The sequence below is a fragment of the Otolemur garnettii genome, unplaced genomic scaffold (assembly GCF_000181295.1).
Source record: "Otolemur garnettii isolate 467f Iridium unplaced genomic scaffold, OtoGar3 scaffold00012, whole genome shotgun sequence".
Taxonomy (NCBI): domain Eukaryota; kingdom Metazoa; phylum Chordata; class Mammalia; order Primates; family Galagidae; genus Otolemur; species Otolemur garnettii.
Window position 1 is genome coordinate 5,130,657 of NW_003852407.1, and position 18,498 is coordinate 5,149,154.

Sequence of the window (18,498 nt, forward strand, 5' to 3'; positions counted from 1 at the left end):
ATACAAAGTGAAAAATTATTCTTGGGCAGTGCCTGTGGCTTAAAGGAGTAGGGTGCTGGCCCATATGCTGGAGGTGGTGGGTTCAAAACTCAGCCCCAGCCAAAAACTGCAAAAAAAAAAAAGTGAAGAATTATTCTTTCCAAATCTTGAAAGTATGATGAGGTATTTCAATGGGGATTGCATGGAACCTGTAGATTGCTTTGGGTAGTATAGACATTTTCACAGTGTTTATTGTTCTCAGCCATGAGCATGATATGTTCTTCCATTTGTTAATATCTTCTGCTGTTTCTTAGAGTTTCGTGATTTTTCTTTGTAGATCTTCTTCACCTCTTTTGATGTGTATATTCCTAGGTAATTAATTTTATTTTGAAGCTACTGTGAAGAGATTATCTTTGATTAGCTTCTTATCTTGGCTGTTATTGGCATTGGCATACAAAGGCTACTGATTTGTGGACATTGATTTTATATCGTCAAACATTACGGTATTGTTTGATCACTTCCACAGTCTCGTGGTTGAGTCTTTGGGGTTCTCTAACTATAAGATTATATTGTCATCAAAAAGTGAGAGTTTGACTCCTCTGAACCCATTTGGATGCCCCTTATTTCCATCTCTGGTGTGATTGTATTGGCTAGAACTTGGAGCCCTATGTTGAATAGTAGTGGTGACAGAAGACAACCTGATCTGGTTCCAGTTCTAAGTGGAAAAGCTTTCAGTTTTATTCCATTTAGTATAATATTAACTGTGGGTTTATCATAGATGGCTTTGATCAGATTAAAAAATGTGCCGTGTATGCCTAAAGTATTAAATGTTCTAATTAGAAGAGAATGAATTTTATTGATTGCATTCTCTGCAACTATTGAGAGGATCATATGGTCTTTGTTTTTGTTTCTGTTGATATGGTGAATTATGTTTATGGGCTTATGTGTGTTAAACCAGCCTTGCATCCCTGGGATGAAACCTGTTTGATCATGATGAATGACTTTTTTAATGTGTAGCTATAATCTGTTGGCTAGGATTTTATTGAGAATTTTTGGGTCTATAGTCATTAGTGAAATTGGTCTGAAATTCTCCTTTTTAGTTGGGTCTTTTCCTGGTTTTGGTATCAGGGTGATGTTTGCTTTGTAGAATGTGTTGGGGAAGATTCCTTCCCTCTCAATTTTTTGGAATAATTTCAGCAGTATGGGCATAAGCTCTTCTTTTAAGGTTTGATGGAATTTTCGTGTGATGCCATCTGGACCAGGGCGTTTTTTAATTGGGAGTTTTTTTATTGTTTCTTTGATCTGAGTTCTTGAAATCAGTCTGAGATTTATTTCTTCTTGATTATGTCTGGGGAGAGAGTGTGAGTCCAGGTATTGATCCAGTTCCTTCATATTGTCAAATTTCTGGGCCTAGAGTTTCTTGTAGTACTCAGAGATGATCTCTTGTATCTCTGTGGCATCTGTTGTTATTTCCCCTTTATCATTTCTTTTTTTTTTTCTTTAATTAAATCATAGCAGTGTATACATTAATATTATCATGGGGTACAGTGTACTGTTTCTGTATACAATTTGAAATACTTTGATCCAACTAGTTAACATAGCCTTAATGTCTTTTTCTTAGTTATTGTGTTGAGACATTTATATTCTACATTTAGAGAGATTCACATGTACCCTTATAGAATGAACCATAGGTATGATCCCACCAATCACCCTCCCTCCACCCACCCTCCCCTCCTCCTTTATCATTTCTGATTGAGGTTATTACAGATTTTACTTTTCTGTTTCTAGTTAACCTGGCCAGAGGTTTATCAACTTTATTTTTTCTAAAAACCAACTTTTTGTTTTACTAATTTTCTGAAGATTCTTTTGTTTTCAGTTTCATTAATCTCTAATTTAATTTTGTTTATTTCTCATCCTCTGCTGGGTTTGGGATTAGATTGTTCTTCTATTTCCAATTCCATAAGATGATTCATTAGTTTGTTGATGTGCTCTCTTTCTATTTTTAAAATGTAGGCATCAAATGTGCTAAATTTCCCTTTTACGACTGCTTTTGCTATATCCCACAGTTTTTGGTGACTTGTGTCTTCATTGTTATGTTTGAGGAATTTAACAATTTCCTCTTTTATCTTTTCTTCAACCCAACTATCAATCAGCATAAGGTTATTTAATTTCCAAGTCTTTGGGTGGGAATAAATGTTTTTGTTAGAGTTGAATTCCACTTTTGTTGCTGTGTGGTCTGAGAAGATACAAGGTATAATTTCTGTTCTTTTAATTTTGCTAAGATTTAATTTGTATCCTAGTATGTGGTTGATTTTAGAGTACATACCATGGGCTGACAAGAAAAATGTATATTCCTTAGCTTTGGGATGGTGTATTTTGTATATGTCTATTAATCTCATTTGTTCTAGGGTCAAATTTACGTTCTTTGTATCTTTGTTTAGTTTCGTTTCTGTTTAAAGGATCTGTCCAGTTCTGTCAGAGGGGTGTTAAAGTCCCCAACTATTATGGTGTTATGGGATATCATACTGCTCAGACCCATCAAGGTCTGCTTCATAAATCTGAGACCATTTAAGTTGGATGCATAATTATTTTAAATTGAAATGTTGTATAGTTCCTTTGACCCAATATAAAGTGTCCATCTTTGTTTTTCTTAACTTTAGTTGCTTTAAATCTGCTTGTATCTGAAAATAAGATTGTAATCCCTCTGTTCTTCTGATTTCCTTTTGCTTAAAATACTGTTTTTCATCCTTTAACCCTGAGTCTTGATTTATCCTTCAAGACTAGGTGTGTCTCTTGGAGATAGTATATGGATGGCTCATGCTTTTTGTTATCAAATCAACCAGGTTATGCGTTTTCAGTGGTGAATTCAGTCCATTGAAATTTATTGAGAGAATAGGTAAGTGTGGTGTTCTATTCATCTTATTTTGTGAAAGTCTGTTGTGTGGTTTTATCCTTTCGCTCTATTGTGGAAGTAAGTTTTGACTTTTAGCTTCTGGGCGTTTACTTTGCTGGTGGTCTATTGTGATGGTCAGTGTTGAGAATAGGTCTAAGTATTTCCTGTAGAGCTGTCTTGTTGTGGCAAATTTCCTCAGTGCTTCTATATCTGCAAAAAGTTGATTGCTCCATCAATTTTGAAGCTTAGTTTAGAAGGATACAGAATTTGGTGCTGAGAATTGTTTTATTTAATAATGTTGAAGGTGGGTAACCATGCTCTTCAGGCTTGGAAGGTTTCAGTTGAAGAGTCTGCTGTCATCCTAATGGTTGTGCCTCTATAGGTCAGTTTGTGCTTATTCTTGGCTACTTACAGAATTTTTTCTTTCATCTTGACTTCAGATGGGTTCTTTACAATGTCTCTTGGCTAGGCTCTGTTTGAGTTGAGATGACTGAGATCCAGTATCCATCTGGAAGGAGTGTGTTGCGATCCTTAGTAAAAATTGGGAAGTTTTCATTTATGATAGTCTTCAGTAGGCCTTCCTTTCCTTTGGGACAATCTTCTTCCCCTTCAGGAATCCCTGTTATTCTTATGTTTGAATGCCTCATGGAGTCTCGTTCTCTAAGCACCTGTTCTGCTTTCTTTCTCTTTAACTACCTGGATTAACTCAAAAACTTTATTCTCTTGCTCTGAGATTCTTTCTTCTTCGTGGTATAACCTATTTTTGATAGTTTCTACTGCATCTTTATATTCCCTGATTATTTTCTTCATTTCCTAAGCTCTGCCATATCCTTTGCATATTTCTCATCTGAGTTTTTGTTCTGTCTTTCCATTTTCTTAGCCTGGGGTTGCATGCCTTGGCATCCTAGCTCACAGCAACCTCAAACTCTGGCTCAGTCAGTCTCCTTGCCTCAGCCTCTGGAGTAGCCAGAGCTGCATGCCTGTAACACAATGCCTGGCTAGTTTTTCTATTTTTAGTAGAGATGAGGTCTTTTGCTCAGGCTGGTCTCAAACTCCAGAGCTGAGGTGATTCACTTGCCTTAGCCTCCCAGAATGCTAGGATTACAGAAATGAGCCACCATGCCCGACTATGAGTTTGTTTTTGAATGGTTACTATTTCACTGCTGTAAGATAAAATTGAAAAACGTTTTCTGTACAGAGTGAAGGGTTACACCAATTAAGGACCCTGTTAAATTGTCTCCAGATTTAGTTACTGCCTAGTATACCTTAATTATGAAGGAATATAAGTGCTTGTTGACTATTGTTGATAATTCAACTTTTTGAAATAAATTTCCTGATACTTATGTTTCAATATACTCTAAGATTTCAAGAGATACAGTTATTAGCATTTATAGATGTAGTAGCTTAAAACAACTTGAATTTGCAATGACTTGTTTCTCAGGATTGTCTGCATTTTGCAAACAAAACAAAATATAGGAGAAAAAATTAGATTATGAGGCAAATAAAAGGTATTATTCTTAATCATTGATTAAGATTTTTAGTTTAATCAACAATCACTTTGTTTCTAGTGACATAAAATAAGTGAATTACATTTAAACATTTTTAATTATTACTTTATTTTATGTCTTTCAGTAATATTTGCAGTTCTTTAAGTTTCCCCTCTTGTAAAAAAACTGGAACAACAGATTTAAACTATCATACTACAGAAGTGTATCCTGAAGAATTTAGGATTTTAAGCCATCCAGAAGTAGATATCAATCCTGGCTTTTATCACATTAGGTCTATGACCTTTTAAGTTATTTAACTCCTCATGTTTCCTTCCTACTTTTTAAAAATAATGGCAGTGGTATTTCATGTTACAAGGTTGATGTGAGTACATAGCATAAATTCGATAATGTGTATAAAACGCATAGCAAATGCTTTCAATAAGTTGACAGCTTTGGGGTAAGTTTTCTGCAGACAATGAAAACTTCATTGTTCACTTGTATCCTTTGCAAATTTGTTAAGTATAATGTGGTTTCTAAGGATCCTTTTTCATTGGTGGAAGGAATGTACAAAACTGTGGAGGTAGGTGTTACCTTGTTTTCCATTCCCCATCTAGCAATTTTGTAGTGATGATGGAGTATACAGGCAGTACATGCAATTACGGAGACCTTCTATTATAACAGTGGTTAGCTCTTCATTCCTGAGCTAGTTCAAATACAAACTTCTGGTCTCAAGTCATATATAAAAATGAAAGGATTATCCTGTTGTGAGTAGAAGTAATTATGGATGCATAGATACAAATTATTCCCTAGAAATCTGTATTATTTGAATATAACAGTAATCAAAAGCTGGATCATGAAGTAACTTTTTTTTTGTTCGTACTGTTCTGTTAATTTATTAACCCCTTTAATTTTATTCCATGTCCAGCATGCTTTAAATTTTCCACAGTGACAAATTCTATTTGATTTGAAGAAGAAATATGTCCTAGGCAAGAAGATCAGGAAAAAGAATAAATTAGTAAAATCAGTTTCTTCCTTTTGACATTCGTTGTTTAACTGAAGGAGGAAATCATGCAAATATGTCAGGAACAGTAAAACTAGTTTAAAGGTTTAACATTCTGTGTGATACAAGCCTTCCTTTGCCCAAAATAGGTGTTGTTCTCTTGAACTTGGTTCTCATTGCTTCTCTTTTATCTCCCTGTGAGAAGTATGTGAATAAAATACATATGTCCTCAATGCAAAAAAGGTACATTAATTGACACAAATACATAATGTCTAGGTGATTGAACCAGTATAAAATGCTGATTTAAATGTGTGTATAAAATGTATATGAGTATACAACTTGTCAATCATGTATTAGATTTTAAAATTTAATTTCAGTTTTCAAAGGTTAATTTATTCTTAGATGAAGAAAGTCTTCAGTGTGTTAATTTTACTGATACTCATTGTAAAAGTGATTACTAGGTAAATTTGGTGAGGCTTTCTGCCAAGTTTACCACCAAGCCAGTCTGTTAGTTTAGTGATCAACTAATATATTGTAGGCCAACAAATGTTTTTGATATATTAGTATATTTATGATTTCAGTAGCTATTCCACTCTTTTCCTCACATCTTTTTAATTCAAGCTGGATATGTATGGAAGGAAGGTACACAGTTGATAGTGTGATAATCTACCTTTAAGAAATTGTGTTCTATTCAAAGAACGTCAGGACTTTATATGAGATACCAACACAGGCTTGCTCATCTGCCTGTATACTGACATAGGGCCAGCATTGTGGTTGGTTTGTGGTCTATTACATCTTATTTCAACATATTATAGTGTTTTATGTAATTAGTGAACAATCAAATATTGATCATGCAGAATTTATCTGAGACCAATTTTTGCCTGGTATTTTTCAATACTTAAGAGTTTTAAGATGTCCTAAAGATAAATGGTCAAATAAGTTAGGAAATAGTGTGCCAATGTGTTTGGATATTGCTATCATTGTTATAGTAATAAACTTAATAATTTCTTTAGGATGTGTTTTTGATTTCACATAGCACATATTTTTATTATTTTGACATTTTCAGAGTTACTCTTCTCTATCCTTAATACAAACTGCTTGATGTTGTGCAGGTTTTTGCTTGTCCCAGTTGAATAATACATAGACATTTCTTGTAGATGTGCCTTAATATTACTTAGATGCATTGAAACATAATTTAGTGTAAACTTAGGCTAACCAAAAGAGCAATTTATGCTCTGTTACATAACCAACAAAATTCCAATTAACATCAATGTAAGGAGTGACAGATACTGTTTTTTACATAGTTTGCAGGTTACTGTGAGGTCCATAATCCATTTAAAGTAAAGTCTTACACTTTGCTTGATATAGAATAGTAACTTGTAAAGATGATTGCTATTAAATATTTTACTGATTCTAAGATATACATTTTTTCACTTTGGGATGCTTCTTATAAATAAAATTGAAAGAGGTTTTTCCTTTTAAGCATTATACAAAATAATGTTACAGTTTAAGTAACATTTATGGCTTATTGAAGTTTATTGAATGTATAAGTAGTTTCATATAGTTACAATCAATGCTAAAAATTTATCTAAAATTTTTCCTGCATTCTTTTCCTACATTTTGGTAACCTAAGTGATGAAATTTTTCTCCAGTGTTAGGATTTAGTGTGACTAGCAATACTATGAAGATACTTATTGAGTCACCAAATAAATACCTTGTTTGCTGGGTGGTAGGTACACAGAGACCTTTGGGAGCTCAGGGTCTTGTGGGAAAATGCAATGTAGTCAGACATAGTCAATCTTTTAAGGGAGAGTAAGTGATTAAAGCTGCCTGATTTGACCTTCCCACTTTTTAAGATTTTAAAAGCATCTTAAAAATTGACCTGGTTTGCTAGGCATAATAGTAAAGTTAAAAGGTAGCTAGGGACAGTTGTTAATAAATGCATGTGAAAAAAATTGGTACCAAAAGGCCTACAAGAGGTAGAGAGGACATTGTGTCAGGAAAGAATGAATAAGCTCAAGTTGGCATGTTAGCATTACTTGCCTCCTATACTAATGCCAAAGTGTGCTTGAAATGATGCAGTATAGGAAATAACAGTGTGCTTTTTATACATAGTTATCTAAGATTAAAAGCAGAGCTTTTAATAGAAATGTCAGTATGACATGGATTAGTATTTATTCTATGGCAATATTTTGATCTAATTTTGGTAAAAGGCAATACATTCACACAGCTTAAAAATATGTTTATGTTTGTGTACACATGCATGCAGTATATACAAACATACATCGAAAAGTCTTCCCACCCTCTCCCTTGTTTAAAACTACTCTTCATGATGTGTGTGTAGCAAATACTTAAAAATCTTTTTATCTGTCCTTTTTTAATATATATATGCAAAGAGTAATATACTATGCTTAACCTACTCTTGCTTTTTTCACTTAATATATTTTAGGGACTTTTCCTTGTAAATTCATAGGGAACCTTCTTTATCATATGTGAAATTACCATCTGTACTTTTTTGTAGGGACTTTCTGTTCAAGTTTTTACTTCTTTCTTTGTGTTTTTTACCTTTTTTAAAATTAGGTAGAATTTTCATGTGGCAAAGTACACAAATAATGATTGGATTTGACAGATGCATATACCAGGGTATCCTCCAGAAGGTTCTTTTATACTTCCTAGTGGTTCTTCTGGACGCAACCACTGTTTGAAATTTTTCACTTTTCAATTTATTTTGCCACTTCTATAACTTCACGTAAGTGGATTTACTTATGTGTAGTTATATGTAATTACTTATGTAGTCATAAAGTTTCTCTTGATCAAGAGTGATTAAAACTGCCTGATATTTTTGAGATTCATCTGTGAGTCAGTAATTCTTTTTTAAGATAGTTTTGTTGTTCACAATCCTTAGCATTTCCATATACATTTTGGATCTGCCTGTCAATTGCTACAAAGTTTTTTTTTTTGCTGAAACTATGATTGTAATAGATAAACAGGTAGGCCACATTATTAAGGGAAAATAGGCATGTTAACATTGAGTCATCTATCAACACAGGGTTTCTCTTTGTATACTTAGGTTTTTAAAAATATCTTATGGCAAGGTTTTTAATTTGAGCAGAGACCCCTGTCATATGTTAATGTTTTCTCTCCATGTAGGTTAGCTCCATCTTTTTTTTCTAACCTTTCTGGCCCCACATTCTGATTCCCAAAACAAAAGACTGTAGTTTTCTGTTTGAATTCTAGTTGCCTTGTCTAAATATACTTTTGTCTGATTAGGTTATATCCAAAATATTTATTTGTATGGCTTTGACACATTTATAATTACATTTATCTAGAAGCTTTATACGAGGCCCTCAGTATCTATGGGGGAATTGGTTTCAGGATCCCTCTTAGATTTCAAAGTCTATGGATGCTCAAGTCTCTGATATAAAATGAGTAGTATATAAGCCGTGTGTGTCCTCCCATATACTTTTTAAAAATGGATTTCAGAAGCTGTTTTTTTTCTCTTGCCAGAATATTATAGGGGTACACACATTTTGGTTACATAATTTGTTTTTATACATTTTAAGTCAAACTTACTCTGTCAAACCCAAATGTGTGCATTGCACCAATTTGGTGTGAATTTACTGTACCTCTCCTGCCCCCTCACCTTTCTTTGAGTTTTTCTTCCATATATGTACATAAATGTTGATCAACTAGGTCCAGTTTAGTATTGAATACATGTGATGTTTGTTTTTCTATTCTGGCAATATTTCATGTAGGAGAATGGTCTCTAATTCGTTAAATCATCTCTAGATTACTCATATTTCAGACAATGTAAATGCTGTGTAAATAGTTATTGTATATATTTTTAAGTTTGCTTTTTTCAATTGCATTTTTTTTTTAAACCTTTTTGGTCTTTGGTGGGTTAAATTCAAGGATGTGGAACTTTTGGACATAGAGGGCCAACTGTATTTTGTTATAAATTGGAATCTTTAAAAAAATTTTTTTTCTGACATAACCAAGTTAAGATTTTACTAGCTGGAAGCATATTTAACATTTTAAAATCTTCCAATTTTGTGAGAGATATTGTAATAAATAATAGGACTGAGGCTTGAGTAAGTACACCCTGTGATAGCCTTTGGAAAGTGACCAAGTTAGGGTTGGGTTCCCTGTTAGCCGCTAGATTGATTACAAATTCTTAACAATTACTGTATTCTTCTCTGATTCCTTTCAAGGAGTAAATAAAGCACAATTTAAGCTCTTCCGTGCTGTATTTTAGATTCTGGTACTCATGTCAGTGCCAGAGTAACTTGAGTGAAATGTTCTTGTATCATCAGAGCAGAATAGAATGTTGATATCTACACTTCTGTTAATTATTTTCAAAGAAAGATATATCAGTTGTATAATATTTCTCCCTTAGACTCATGAGTCTCTAGGATTTAGGTGATTCTTTTGTGATTTCAGCTGCAGCATGCTACATATGTCCAACAGAAGTCTGCTATCTTTTAAGTAAAGGATCCATTATGTCATGATTTTTTAATCAGCGTATCTTTGGGGAAAAAAGAAAAGATCTAAATTATCCTCTAATTACTTGGCTTTTTCTGACTTTTATGATCCAGTATATTTTATGTTTGACCTCTCTATAAAAGCAAGAGAATTTGTAAAGTATTTCAAGGAGGTGCTAGAAAATTTTCAACCTTCCTTTTTAAACTGTCCATTTACTATAGCCCGCAAGTAGAGTATTTTGACATTTTCCTCCAGCCTAATGGCTGGTCCAGAGACCTGTAGCACTGAAGCCCAGCATAACAGGTGACTGTGTTGCCTGGCCACTGAAAGTGAGCACTTTTCACCATTTTCCTTTGAACTGTTGATCTAATTAGCTCACTAGCGATGTGTGAATTTAGAATTTAATCAGTTGTTTGATTTATTTTCCAAAGTTGTTTTGACACATTGCTCCTCTTTGAAATTTTGATTATTTTGTAAATACGTGAGAAATGGAACTTGAGTTTTAGAAATTGCCTTTTGATTCATTTTAAAAGTACAGCTTAGTACCTGAGAGACTTGGCAGTTCCATTCCAAGACTTTTAAGCTCTTCTTCCCATCTCCCACTGACCAGAAGTTACTTTGAAATGATAAGTAGCGGCCTACAAAATAGGAAGGATTATCTCTGGGCTGCCCATGTTCTGCAAAGAAATGTGAAGAAAAAATTAAGACTGTATACTATATTACAATGATTTCAAATTCTGTTTTTTGTCCATACTAGTGATAGGAGTATAATAATAATTTTCAGAAAAACTGAATATTTAAGTATTGGGACCAAATAACCTGAAATTGTAATTGTGAATATGTGTCTATTTTACTTGGGATTTTTTGTACATTAAGAATATCAATTGACATTCGTGTTCAGGTACTTTTTTAAAAAAATTGGATTATAAAATAAAACAAGTCTAGTAAGGCCCGTGGTATTAGACCTTTTGTTCTGAATAGAGGAGATTAGAAAAGGCTTTATAAGTATGATTCATTAAGCTAGAAAGCATTAGTGTTCACATTTTAAAAACATAATCATAACTTATCTGGAGTCACATGTTTCATTTTATTGGCTTCCTTCATATAGAAAATATAGTAACTAGTACTAAACGCCTGTGAAAAAAGTGAAGCAATTTATATTTTCTGGGTGAAGGAAGTATTCTGTACATTCTCCATGTTTTACATCATGGTATTTTGAATAACCATGCTTCCATGTTCACATCAATTTTTTGTTTTTCAATTTATGCACAGCACTTGCTCTGAAATTTGGGGACTGAGTACACCAAATACGATAGATCAGTGGGATACAACAGGCCTTTACAGCTTCTCTGAACAAACCAGGTGAATATTCTGCCCTCTGTCAAATCCTAGAGATCTTGTGGGTGGGGGGATGTTTTGGAAGACCTATACTGGGTTGCTTAGTATAATTTTGTTCAGGATGTTTTCCTTAATGTAAAATAAGGCATAGCATTTAAAATATCTGCTTGCCATTATTAAAAAATACATTAAATGTTTCAGCTGATGTTTTGATCGATGCAATTCTAGTTTTGAATCTTCTTTAAATTATTGCCTCCCCTAAAGAATAAGAATTTTTATAACTATTCATTTTAGTTCAAGATTAGATATACTCTGTCGGTGGCCTAAGTTTTAAGTAGGTACATGACCAGTTTTGCTAAATTTCTTGTTGTCATCAAAATCTCATCTTTATACTAATAAATACAGTTATTTAATAAACCCCTTATATAACAGTTAACAGCAGGCCAGCTTGTTTTATGTTACCTTTTTAATCATTTCATTCTCTTTTTTGAGTATATGGTATTTGTCCATTTCATCTCATCATATTCATCACCATCTGCATTTATGTGTGAACTATATAGATAAACCTCAGTTCTCAAAGCAGTCACAACTGGGTAATGAGTTACGTTAGTCTGAGCAAGTTATTATCATGTCATTGTTGGTATTTACCATTTTTCACACTAGTTCTGTTTTTGACTATTTAGTCACTACAGAATTAATGCCCTTAGAAGCATCTCTAAAAAGTTTGATATATATAGAAGCTGACAAAAAGTTTTTCAAGTATAATTGTATAATATTCTTCTGGAAAAATCAGTTTCCCCCAAGTAGTTAGCATTTTTCATTGGCATTCAAGTCATTTATGTAGCATATTTATAAGAAACATCTGCTAGTGCTGCTGCGTACTTTTTTGTCAGATCCATTAAAAAGTACATTTTTCTTCCTGATTCTCCCTAAAACTAACTAAATGGCTATCATTTCTTTTTTTATGCTGTTATTGAACAAATTTAGTCCATTTGACTACACTTATTTTTTTAAAGTTCCCTCCTTTCCCCCTTGCTTCCCAATAGGTCTCTTGATGGTCGTCTTCAGGTATCCCATCGAAAAGGATTGCCACATGTTATATATTGCCGATTGTGGCGCTGGCCTGATCTTCACAGTCATCATGAACTCAAAGCAATTGAAAACTGCGAATATGCTTTTAATCTTAAAAAGGATGAAGTATGTGTAAACCCTTACCACTATCAGAGAGTTGAGACACCAGGTAGGAAGATGCAGGGTTTTTTTCTAGTTTTAAATGAAATGCCTGAATTTAAGCTTACTTAGGTATTCTTGGGACTCACGAAAATTTTAGTGTAAAATCTAAGTAAGTACTTTAAATTCAGCATGTTATTTGGTGGTTAAAAATGCTTTTTATTTTCTAAAATTTTATGTGGAAAAACATATCTTAGAGGGAAAAGTTATGTCAGTTTCTTGGACTAGCATACTACTTGGCATCAAAGTATGTATCCAGGAAATCCCACAGATTTGCAGTCTGCTTAGAGCTAAACTAATACATTGCTGAACTTCTCTGCTGCAGTGACTTACAAGCATTTTGCTCTTTGAGTGTTTTCAGAATTATTTTAATGACATCATTTGTATATAAGCAGTTTAGTAAAGCTTGTAGCAAGACTTCATTTAGTTTGCTGTCTACTTGAAACTTTTTTTAAAAAGCATATAGCTTATATTTTTTATAAAAAATCCCTAAATCTGATTTTATAAACCAAGCTAATCTTTTCTCAACTTTTCCAATGGGGATTTATGAACTTCTGTGGTAATGTAATATTACGAGGGTCACATTCTTACTAAAAGTAGGAAATAAATTAGAGCATGGCATTTTAGATGGTGAGTTACATAATAAGTTTAAGCCATACTCAGATTTGTCAGTTTCTCAATAACTAGTATATACCAGATAGGTAGACCCTAACTTCGTTTTCCTCTTCTTCTTGGTAAAAACTTACCATAAGTATTCCTTCCCCTTTTGCTGTTTGCCATTAACTCGGGTTTCTTGTAACTTTTTCAGTTTTGCCTCCAGTATTAGTGCCACGGCACACTGAGATCCTAACAGAACTACCGCCTCTGGATGATTATACCCACTCCATTCCAGAAAACACTAATTTCCCAGCAGGAATTGAGCCACAGAGTAATTATATCCCAGGTATTTTTGCCTTCTGAATCTTCTAAAATTTGTATAGAGAGAAATTTTTGTTCAAACATTTGAAGTGTTACTAAATTATGATTTCACTTTTAAAAAAAGTTTCTGGATTTTGAATAGAAAAATCTGATTTATTGGATTATTTCATGAAATATATAAGCTTAGTACATTAAACAGTTTGGAGAAAAGTTTTACTTTATATTTCATTTTCTTTTACAGTGGCTTTAATCAAAGTACTGTGAGAAGCAGAAAAGAAAAGATCTTAGTAAGTTTGTCTTAGTTGTTGAAGCTGAGAGAGATGCAGAATAAGCAACATAAATGATAATAGAAAAAGTATTTTAGTTACATTTCATTTGCACTTCAGTAATTTCTAATGAAAATGAATTAAACCACATGGCTCTCACATTATGCTCACACTGTTGTATTATATGATACAGTAATATTTCCATGATACTATACATACCCTTTTAGACTTTACCATCTTTTAGGACAACAACTTAATATTTTGTTATTTTTTTGTTTGGTTGGTTGATTTTTCTCCCTAGCACAAACAAAAAGTGTAATATTAGGATGAAGATTTTTATTGTCTCAGTTTTTTTCACTTTTCCTAATGTTCCTCTATTCTACTCATGGTTTTATTGTATACACTAAAATATGTAAGGAACTTAAGAGCTTCAAGTACATTAAACACAGTAGAATCTCCATAGTTGCCCACTTCTCTATGTTGACCACCTCCTTAAGTTGACCTGATTTTCATAGACCAGGCATTCACCATATGTACATATTAGTACAGTGGGCCTAGTTCCTTGTATTCACCACTTCCATATGTTGACCATTCTGTTATAGTCCATTGTGTGGCCAACTTTCCTGTAATTATTTCTTAATATATCCCTGAAGACAGTGTTCATTGAAGACAGTATTAGAAATATAAGAAAAAGAAGAAGTGCTTTTTTAAAATAGCCAGTTTTACAGATGAGAAATAGTTTTGGAGTTTTGGAAGTATTTTAATGCACATTTCTTTGATTGCTATTTTATTTCAAAAGAGAATTTAAAGCTGCCTTTTGGGTTGCTAGGAAATAGCAACTTTTTGAGAAGTCAGGAGGAGAGGGGAGAGTTATGATCCACTAGGATAAGGATGTAGGACTATAAAACAGGGCATTTCCTGGGTAGAAGCTGTTGGTCTTTCTTTTATAAATGTGTCTTGTATATGTGTTTGTATATGTGTATGGGGGAGGCATTTTAAGTCTGAGTCAGGAATTGCTATTATTGAGCAGTACCAGGAAACTTAGGTTGTGAGCATATTGTCTTGTACATGTGAGACATACTCAATAATTATTTTAAAGGATGTTAAGCAGAATATTTAGTGACTTTCAGTTATAAAGATGTTTGGGCTTAATTTTTCTTTTTTTTTTTTATTTTAGTATTTAGTTTTGGGTATTTATATAAAGTAGAAAGTTGGAGGTGGATTATACCCATTTGCTTTTCTAAACAACAAGGCTTTATCCAGCTCCAAGTGATAACAAAACTAAAAGATTCACTCTTTATTCTACTTCAAAAGAAATTTTAACATTTTCTCTAAAATGCTAACAGCTTTGTTCTTTTATATATAAATAATGATGTAGAAAAGTAAGGAAATGCAATAGGATAAAATATTTTAAAGTTCGGTATTTTTGGTCGTTAAATTGTCAAAGCTTAGCTCTATTTAAATTTATCAGCTTTAACCAGAGCAGCGCATAATGATATGTATTCTTATTTTGTGTTCTTTATTGTTTCATTATATGAAGATATTTTATTCTTAGAATTTCAGTTTTAAAAATTTGGAGATACACCCAAATGAAAAGTTTGATATGAACTTAAAATTTATAGTTAGCTTATTGAGCCAGATTGTAAAGGGTTATAAAGGAAACCCTTAATGCCCATCTTCCCTTTCTCCTTTCTGATAATTACAAATTTTTTTTTAGATTTATGTCTGTATTGTCTTGAAATGCTTAAAACTGCTAAGCAACGTAAATGTTAAACTGTTGAAAACCTTATTAATTTCTTTTTCTTTCTTAAAATTATAGTTGGTGAAATGGTTTCAATGGTTTTTATTTTATGAGAAGCGTATTCAGCTGTTCAGATGCCTCCTGAAGTAAACATTTTATTCAGAAAACGTGCTGGGAATGCACATTAGAATCCTAATATGTATTTATTTTTAGGGAGTATTTTACTGCAGTTTTTTGCAGTAGTCTGTATTTCAATTGAATTTTCTGCTTTAAACACTTAGAATTTACCACTTAGAAATCCCTAGAGAAATAAACTTTTTAGGTAGAATTCAGGCTAGACCAGTCCTAAACCATACTATTATATTTTGCCCTGTAGAATTTAGTGTAAGATGTAAGCCTCTATTAATTTTGTAACCTAAAATCGTGTGTGTGTGTGTGTGTGTGTGTGTGTGTTCCTTTAATCTCTTAAGTACCCGTCGATGATGTTCATTAGTTAAAAAAAAAAATTGTAGGTACTAATGTCTTTGAAGCCTACTAATTTCAAACTGAGGCGTCTTTGAAGTTGTATTTTTGGCTCTCACCCCAGAATGTATACATATGGGAATGAGGCAGATATGTAAATAATGTCTAAGAAAGTACATCTAGAGAGCTAGATTGTTACTATGAGTAGTTTTTAAGGATTCACCTTCAAGACCTGTGTTTCAGGATCTCAATCATAAACTCTCAGTATCTAGTGTTGTTTTTTTATAGTAATGTTATATAATCTTAATTGTTATTTGGAGTGATTCATTGGTTAACTTTGGTAGTTGGGAGAAAATGTGGAAAGATTATATTGCAATTATACTTGATTTGTTTTTAACTTTTGTAGAAACACCACCTCCTGGATATATTAGTGAAGATGGAGAAACAAGTGATCAACAGTTGAATCAAAGTATGGACACAGGTAAAAAATGTTTCAGAATTTCTTAATAATTAGATATGTATTTCTTGCATTACTTGAAATGCACCAGAGATGGTCCTCTTAAATCTGGAGAGGTTGAGAAACATACCAAACAAAAATATCTTCTATCTTGGTTTGACCAGATCTGAACCTTCACGTGGCGGGTGGGGGGGGATGTTGTCACTGAAAAATTAACCTCTGCTACTGTACAGAGTAATTGTTATGGTTATATTCTTAGAGTGAATGAAAATTTTAGAACACTCACATGCTTTTATTTTTAAATACTTGCTTCTGTTTAAAGGCTTTGTTACTCTGTGAATAAATATCTCTTTGGGATATATGACCATAATTAGTCCAATAACAGATTTTTAGAGGAATTTGAGGGTGAGAGATGAAGATCAACTTTTTAATGTTCCTTTAACTTAATCATGAGTTCTGAATTATAGTAGATTGCTTACAAAAAATAACTTATATCTGACCTAATTTGATTAATTTCTCATATTTAGCTACCAACTCCAAACAATGATAGAGAAAAAAGTTTTAACATATATAAATATTATACATATTAAAACTTCAAACCAGTTGTTGTATAATAAAATGTGTAATTGACAAGAATAGATTACCAGTGAAATCACTTTGATATCATTGTAATTGTCTACTTTGATTAATGTATCTTAAGGATTGACACCTTAATATCACAACCCAACAAATTATACCATCAGTCTTTCTATGTGTCTTATGCTAACACATTCTGCAATTAGGCAAATCTAAATTATTTTAAAAGGGATTAGCATTGGTAGAAGAGGGAGATTTTGTAATAATTCTGTTGCTTATTCCATTTTTTGATTCTAAGATAAAGGAGCTTCTGCTGTAGCAAATCATATTTATGGTTGTAGCAGATAACTAAAAAAAGTAATTACTCTAATGATCATTGAAAATAGCATATGTTATTACAAATGTCTTAATGTAGATGATACTTGGTTTTCCAAATATGTCTTCCTGATATGCCGAGAACTTTATTCTTGAAGCAGTATTGTTCTTTTTTTGTCCTGTGATGGACAGCTGTTATAGTGGCATTTAAAAGTAAATGGCATGATAAAAACCAGACAAACAAAGTAAAATAAAGTAAAAGTGAATGGCATGGAAAGACGCTGAATATCATAAACCACAATGAAATACTACTTCCCACCCTCTAGATGGCTATAATCAAAGAAAGGGCAATAACAGAGTATTGGTGGGGATGTGGGAAGATGGGAGTCCTCATCTGTTGCTGGTGGGAACAATGAAATGGTTTAAATGCTTTGAAAACGTCTGATGTTCCTCAGAAAATTAAATATAGAGTTATCATATAGCCCAGCAATTTCATTCCTAGAATTGAAAACATGTCCATACAAAAACTTGTACACAAATGGTTATGTAAGCATTATTCATAACATTCTAAAAGGATAAACAATTCACATGTCCATCAAATGATGAATGGACAAATTAAACTAAATATGTCCCTACAGTGGAATATTATATACCCATATGAAGAAATGATGGTATTGACATAAAGTTTTTCAGCATGGATAGACCTTGAAAGGATTATGTTTTTTTTTTTTTTAATTTTTTAAAAATTATTTATTTATTTTTTTGTCTGGGGCTGGGTTTGAACCCGCCACCTCCGGCATATGGGGCTGATGCCCTACCCTTTTGAGCCACAGGTGCTGCCCCTGAAAGGACTATGTTAAGTGAAAGAAGCTGGACACAAAGGGCTACAGGGATTTCAATTAGTGCACAAACACCTATTCGACAATATAACACAGGAGGAGCGTTAATATAAGTATTATCACTGGTTATACATCAAAATAAAAAAGAAGAAAAGAAATTGAATCAGCTAAAATGAATTCTGTGTTAGAGCCAACTTTACATCTAACCTAATATTTCTAATGCTGTTTCAAGGGAGCAATGTTACTTTCAGAATGACACATTTTAAATGACTCACTGTAAGGACAGTGGAAATATCTGATTTGTGAGATGCTAAATGTTGATTTAACTACCAGTCCCTTCCTTGTTGTCAGTTCCTCTCTAAGCGGTGCTATTGCAAAAAAGAGACAGTTCTGACTGATGCAGGTCCCCGATTTAGAACAAAATTGGCCTTTTCTCTGACTCTACTTTATACCTTTCATAGAGCAGGACACAATTCAATTCAATTCAAATTCAATGAATCGATTTTTTTTTTTTT

The 18,498-nt window shown here is 32.9% G+C and overlaps 1 protein-coding gene across 1 annotated transcript in view; it reads left to right on the forward strand.

Annotated features, from left to right (window-relative positions):
* Positions 1-18,498, forward strand: part of SMAD2 (SMAD family member 2) — a 56,621-nt gene that overhangs the window by 17,644 nt on the left and 20,479 nt on the right. Inside the window, exons 2-5 of the mRNA XM_003784715.3 lie at positions 11,114-11,203; positions 12,226-12,419; positions 13,218-13,352; positions 16,203-16,277. Coding sequence (XP_003784763.1) covers positions 11,114-11,203; positions 12,226-12,419; positions 13,218-13,352; positions 16,203-16,277 — 494 coding nt within the window. The remainder of the gene's footprint in view (positions 1-11,113; positions 11,204-12,225; positions 12,420-13,217; positions 13,353-16,202; positions 16,278-18,498) is intronic.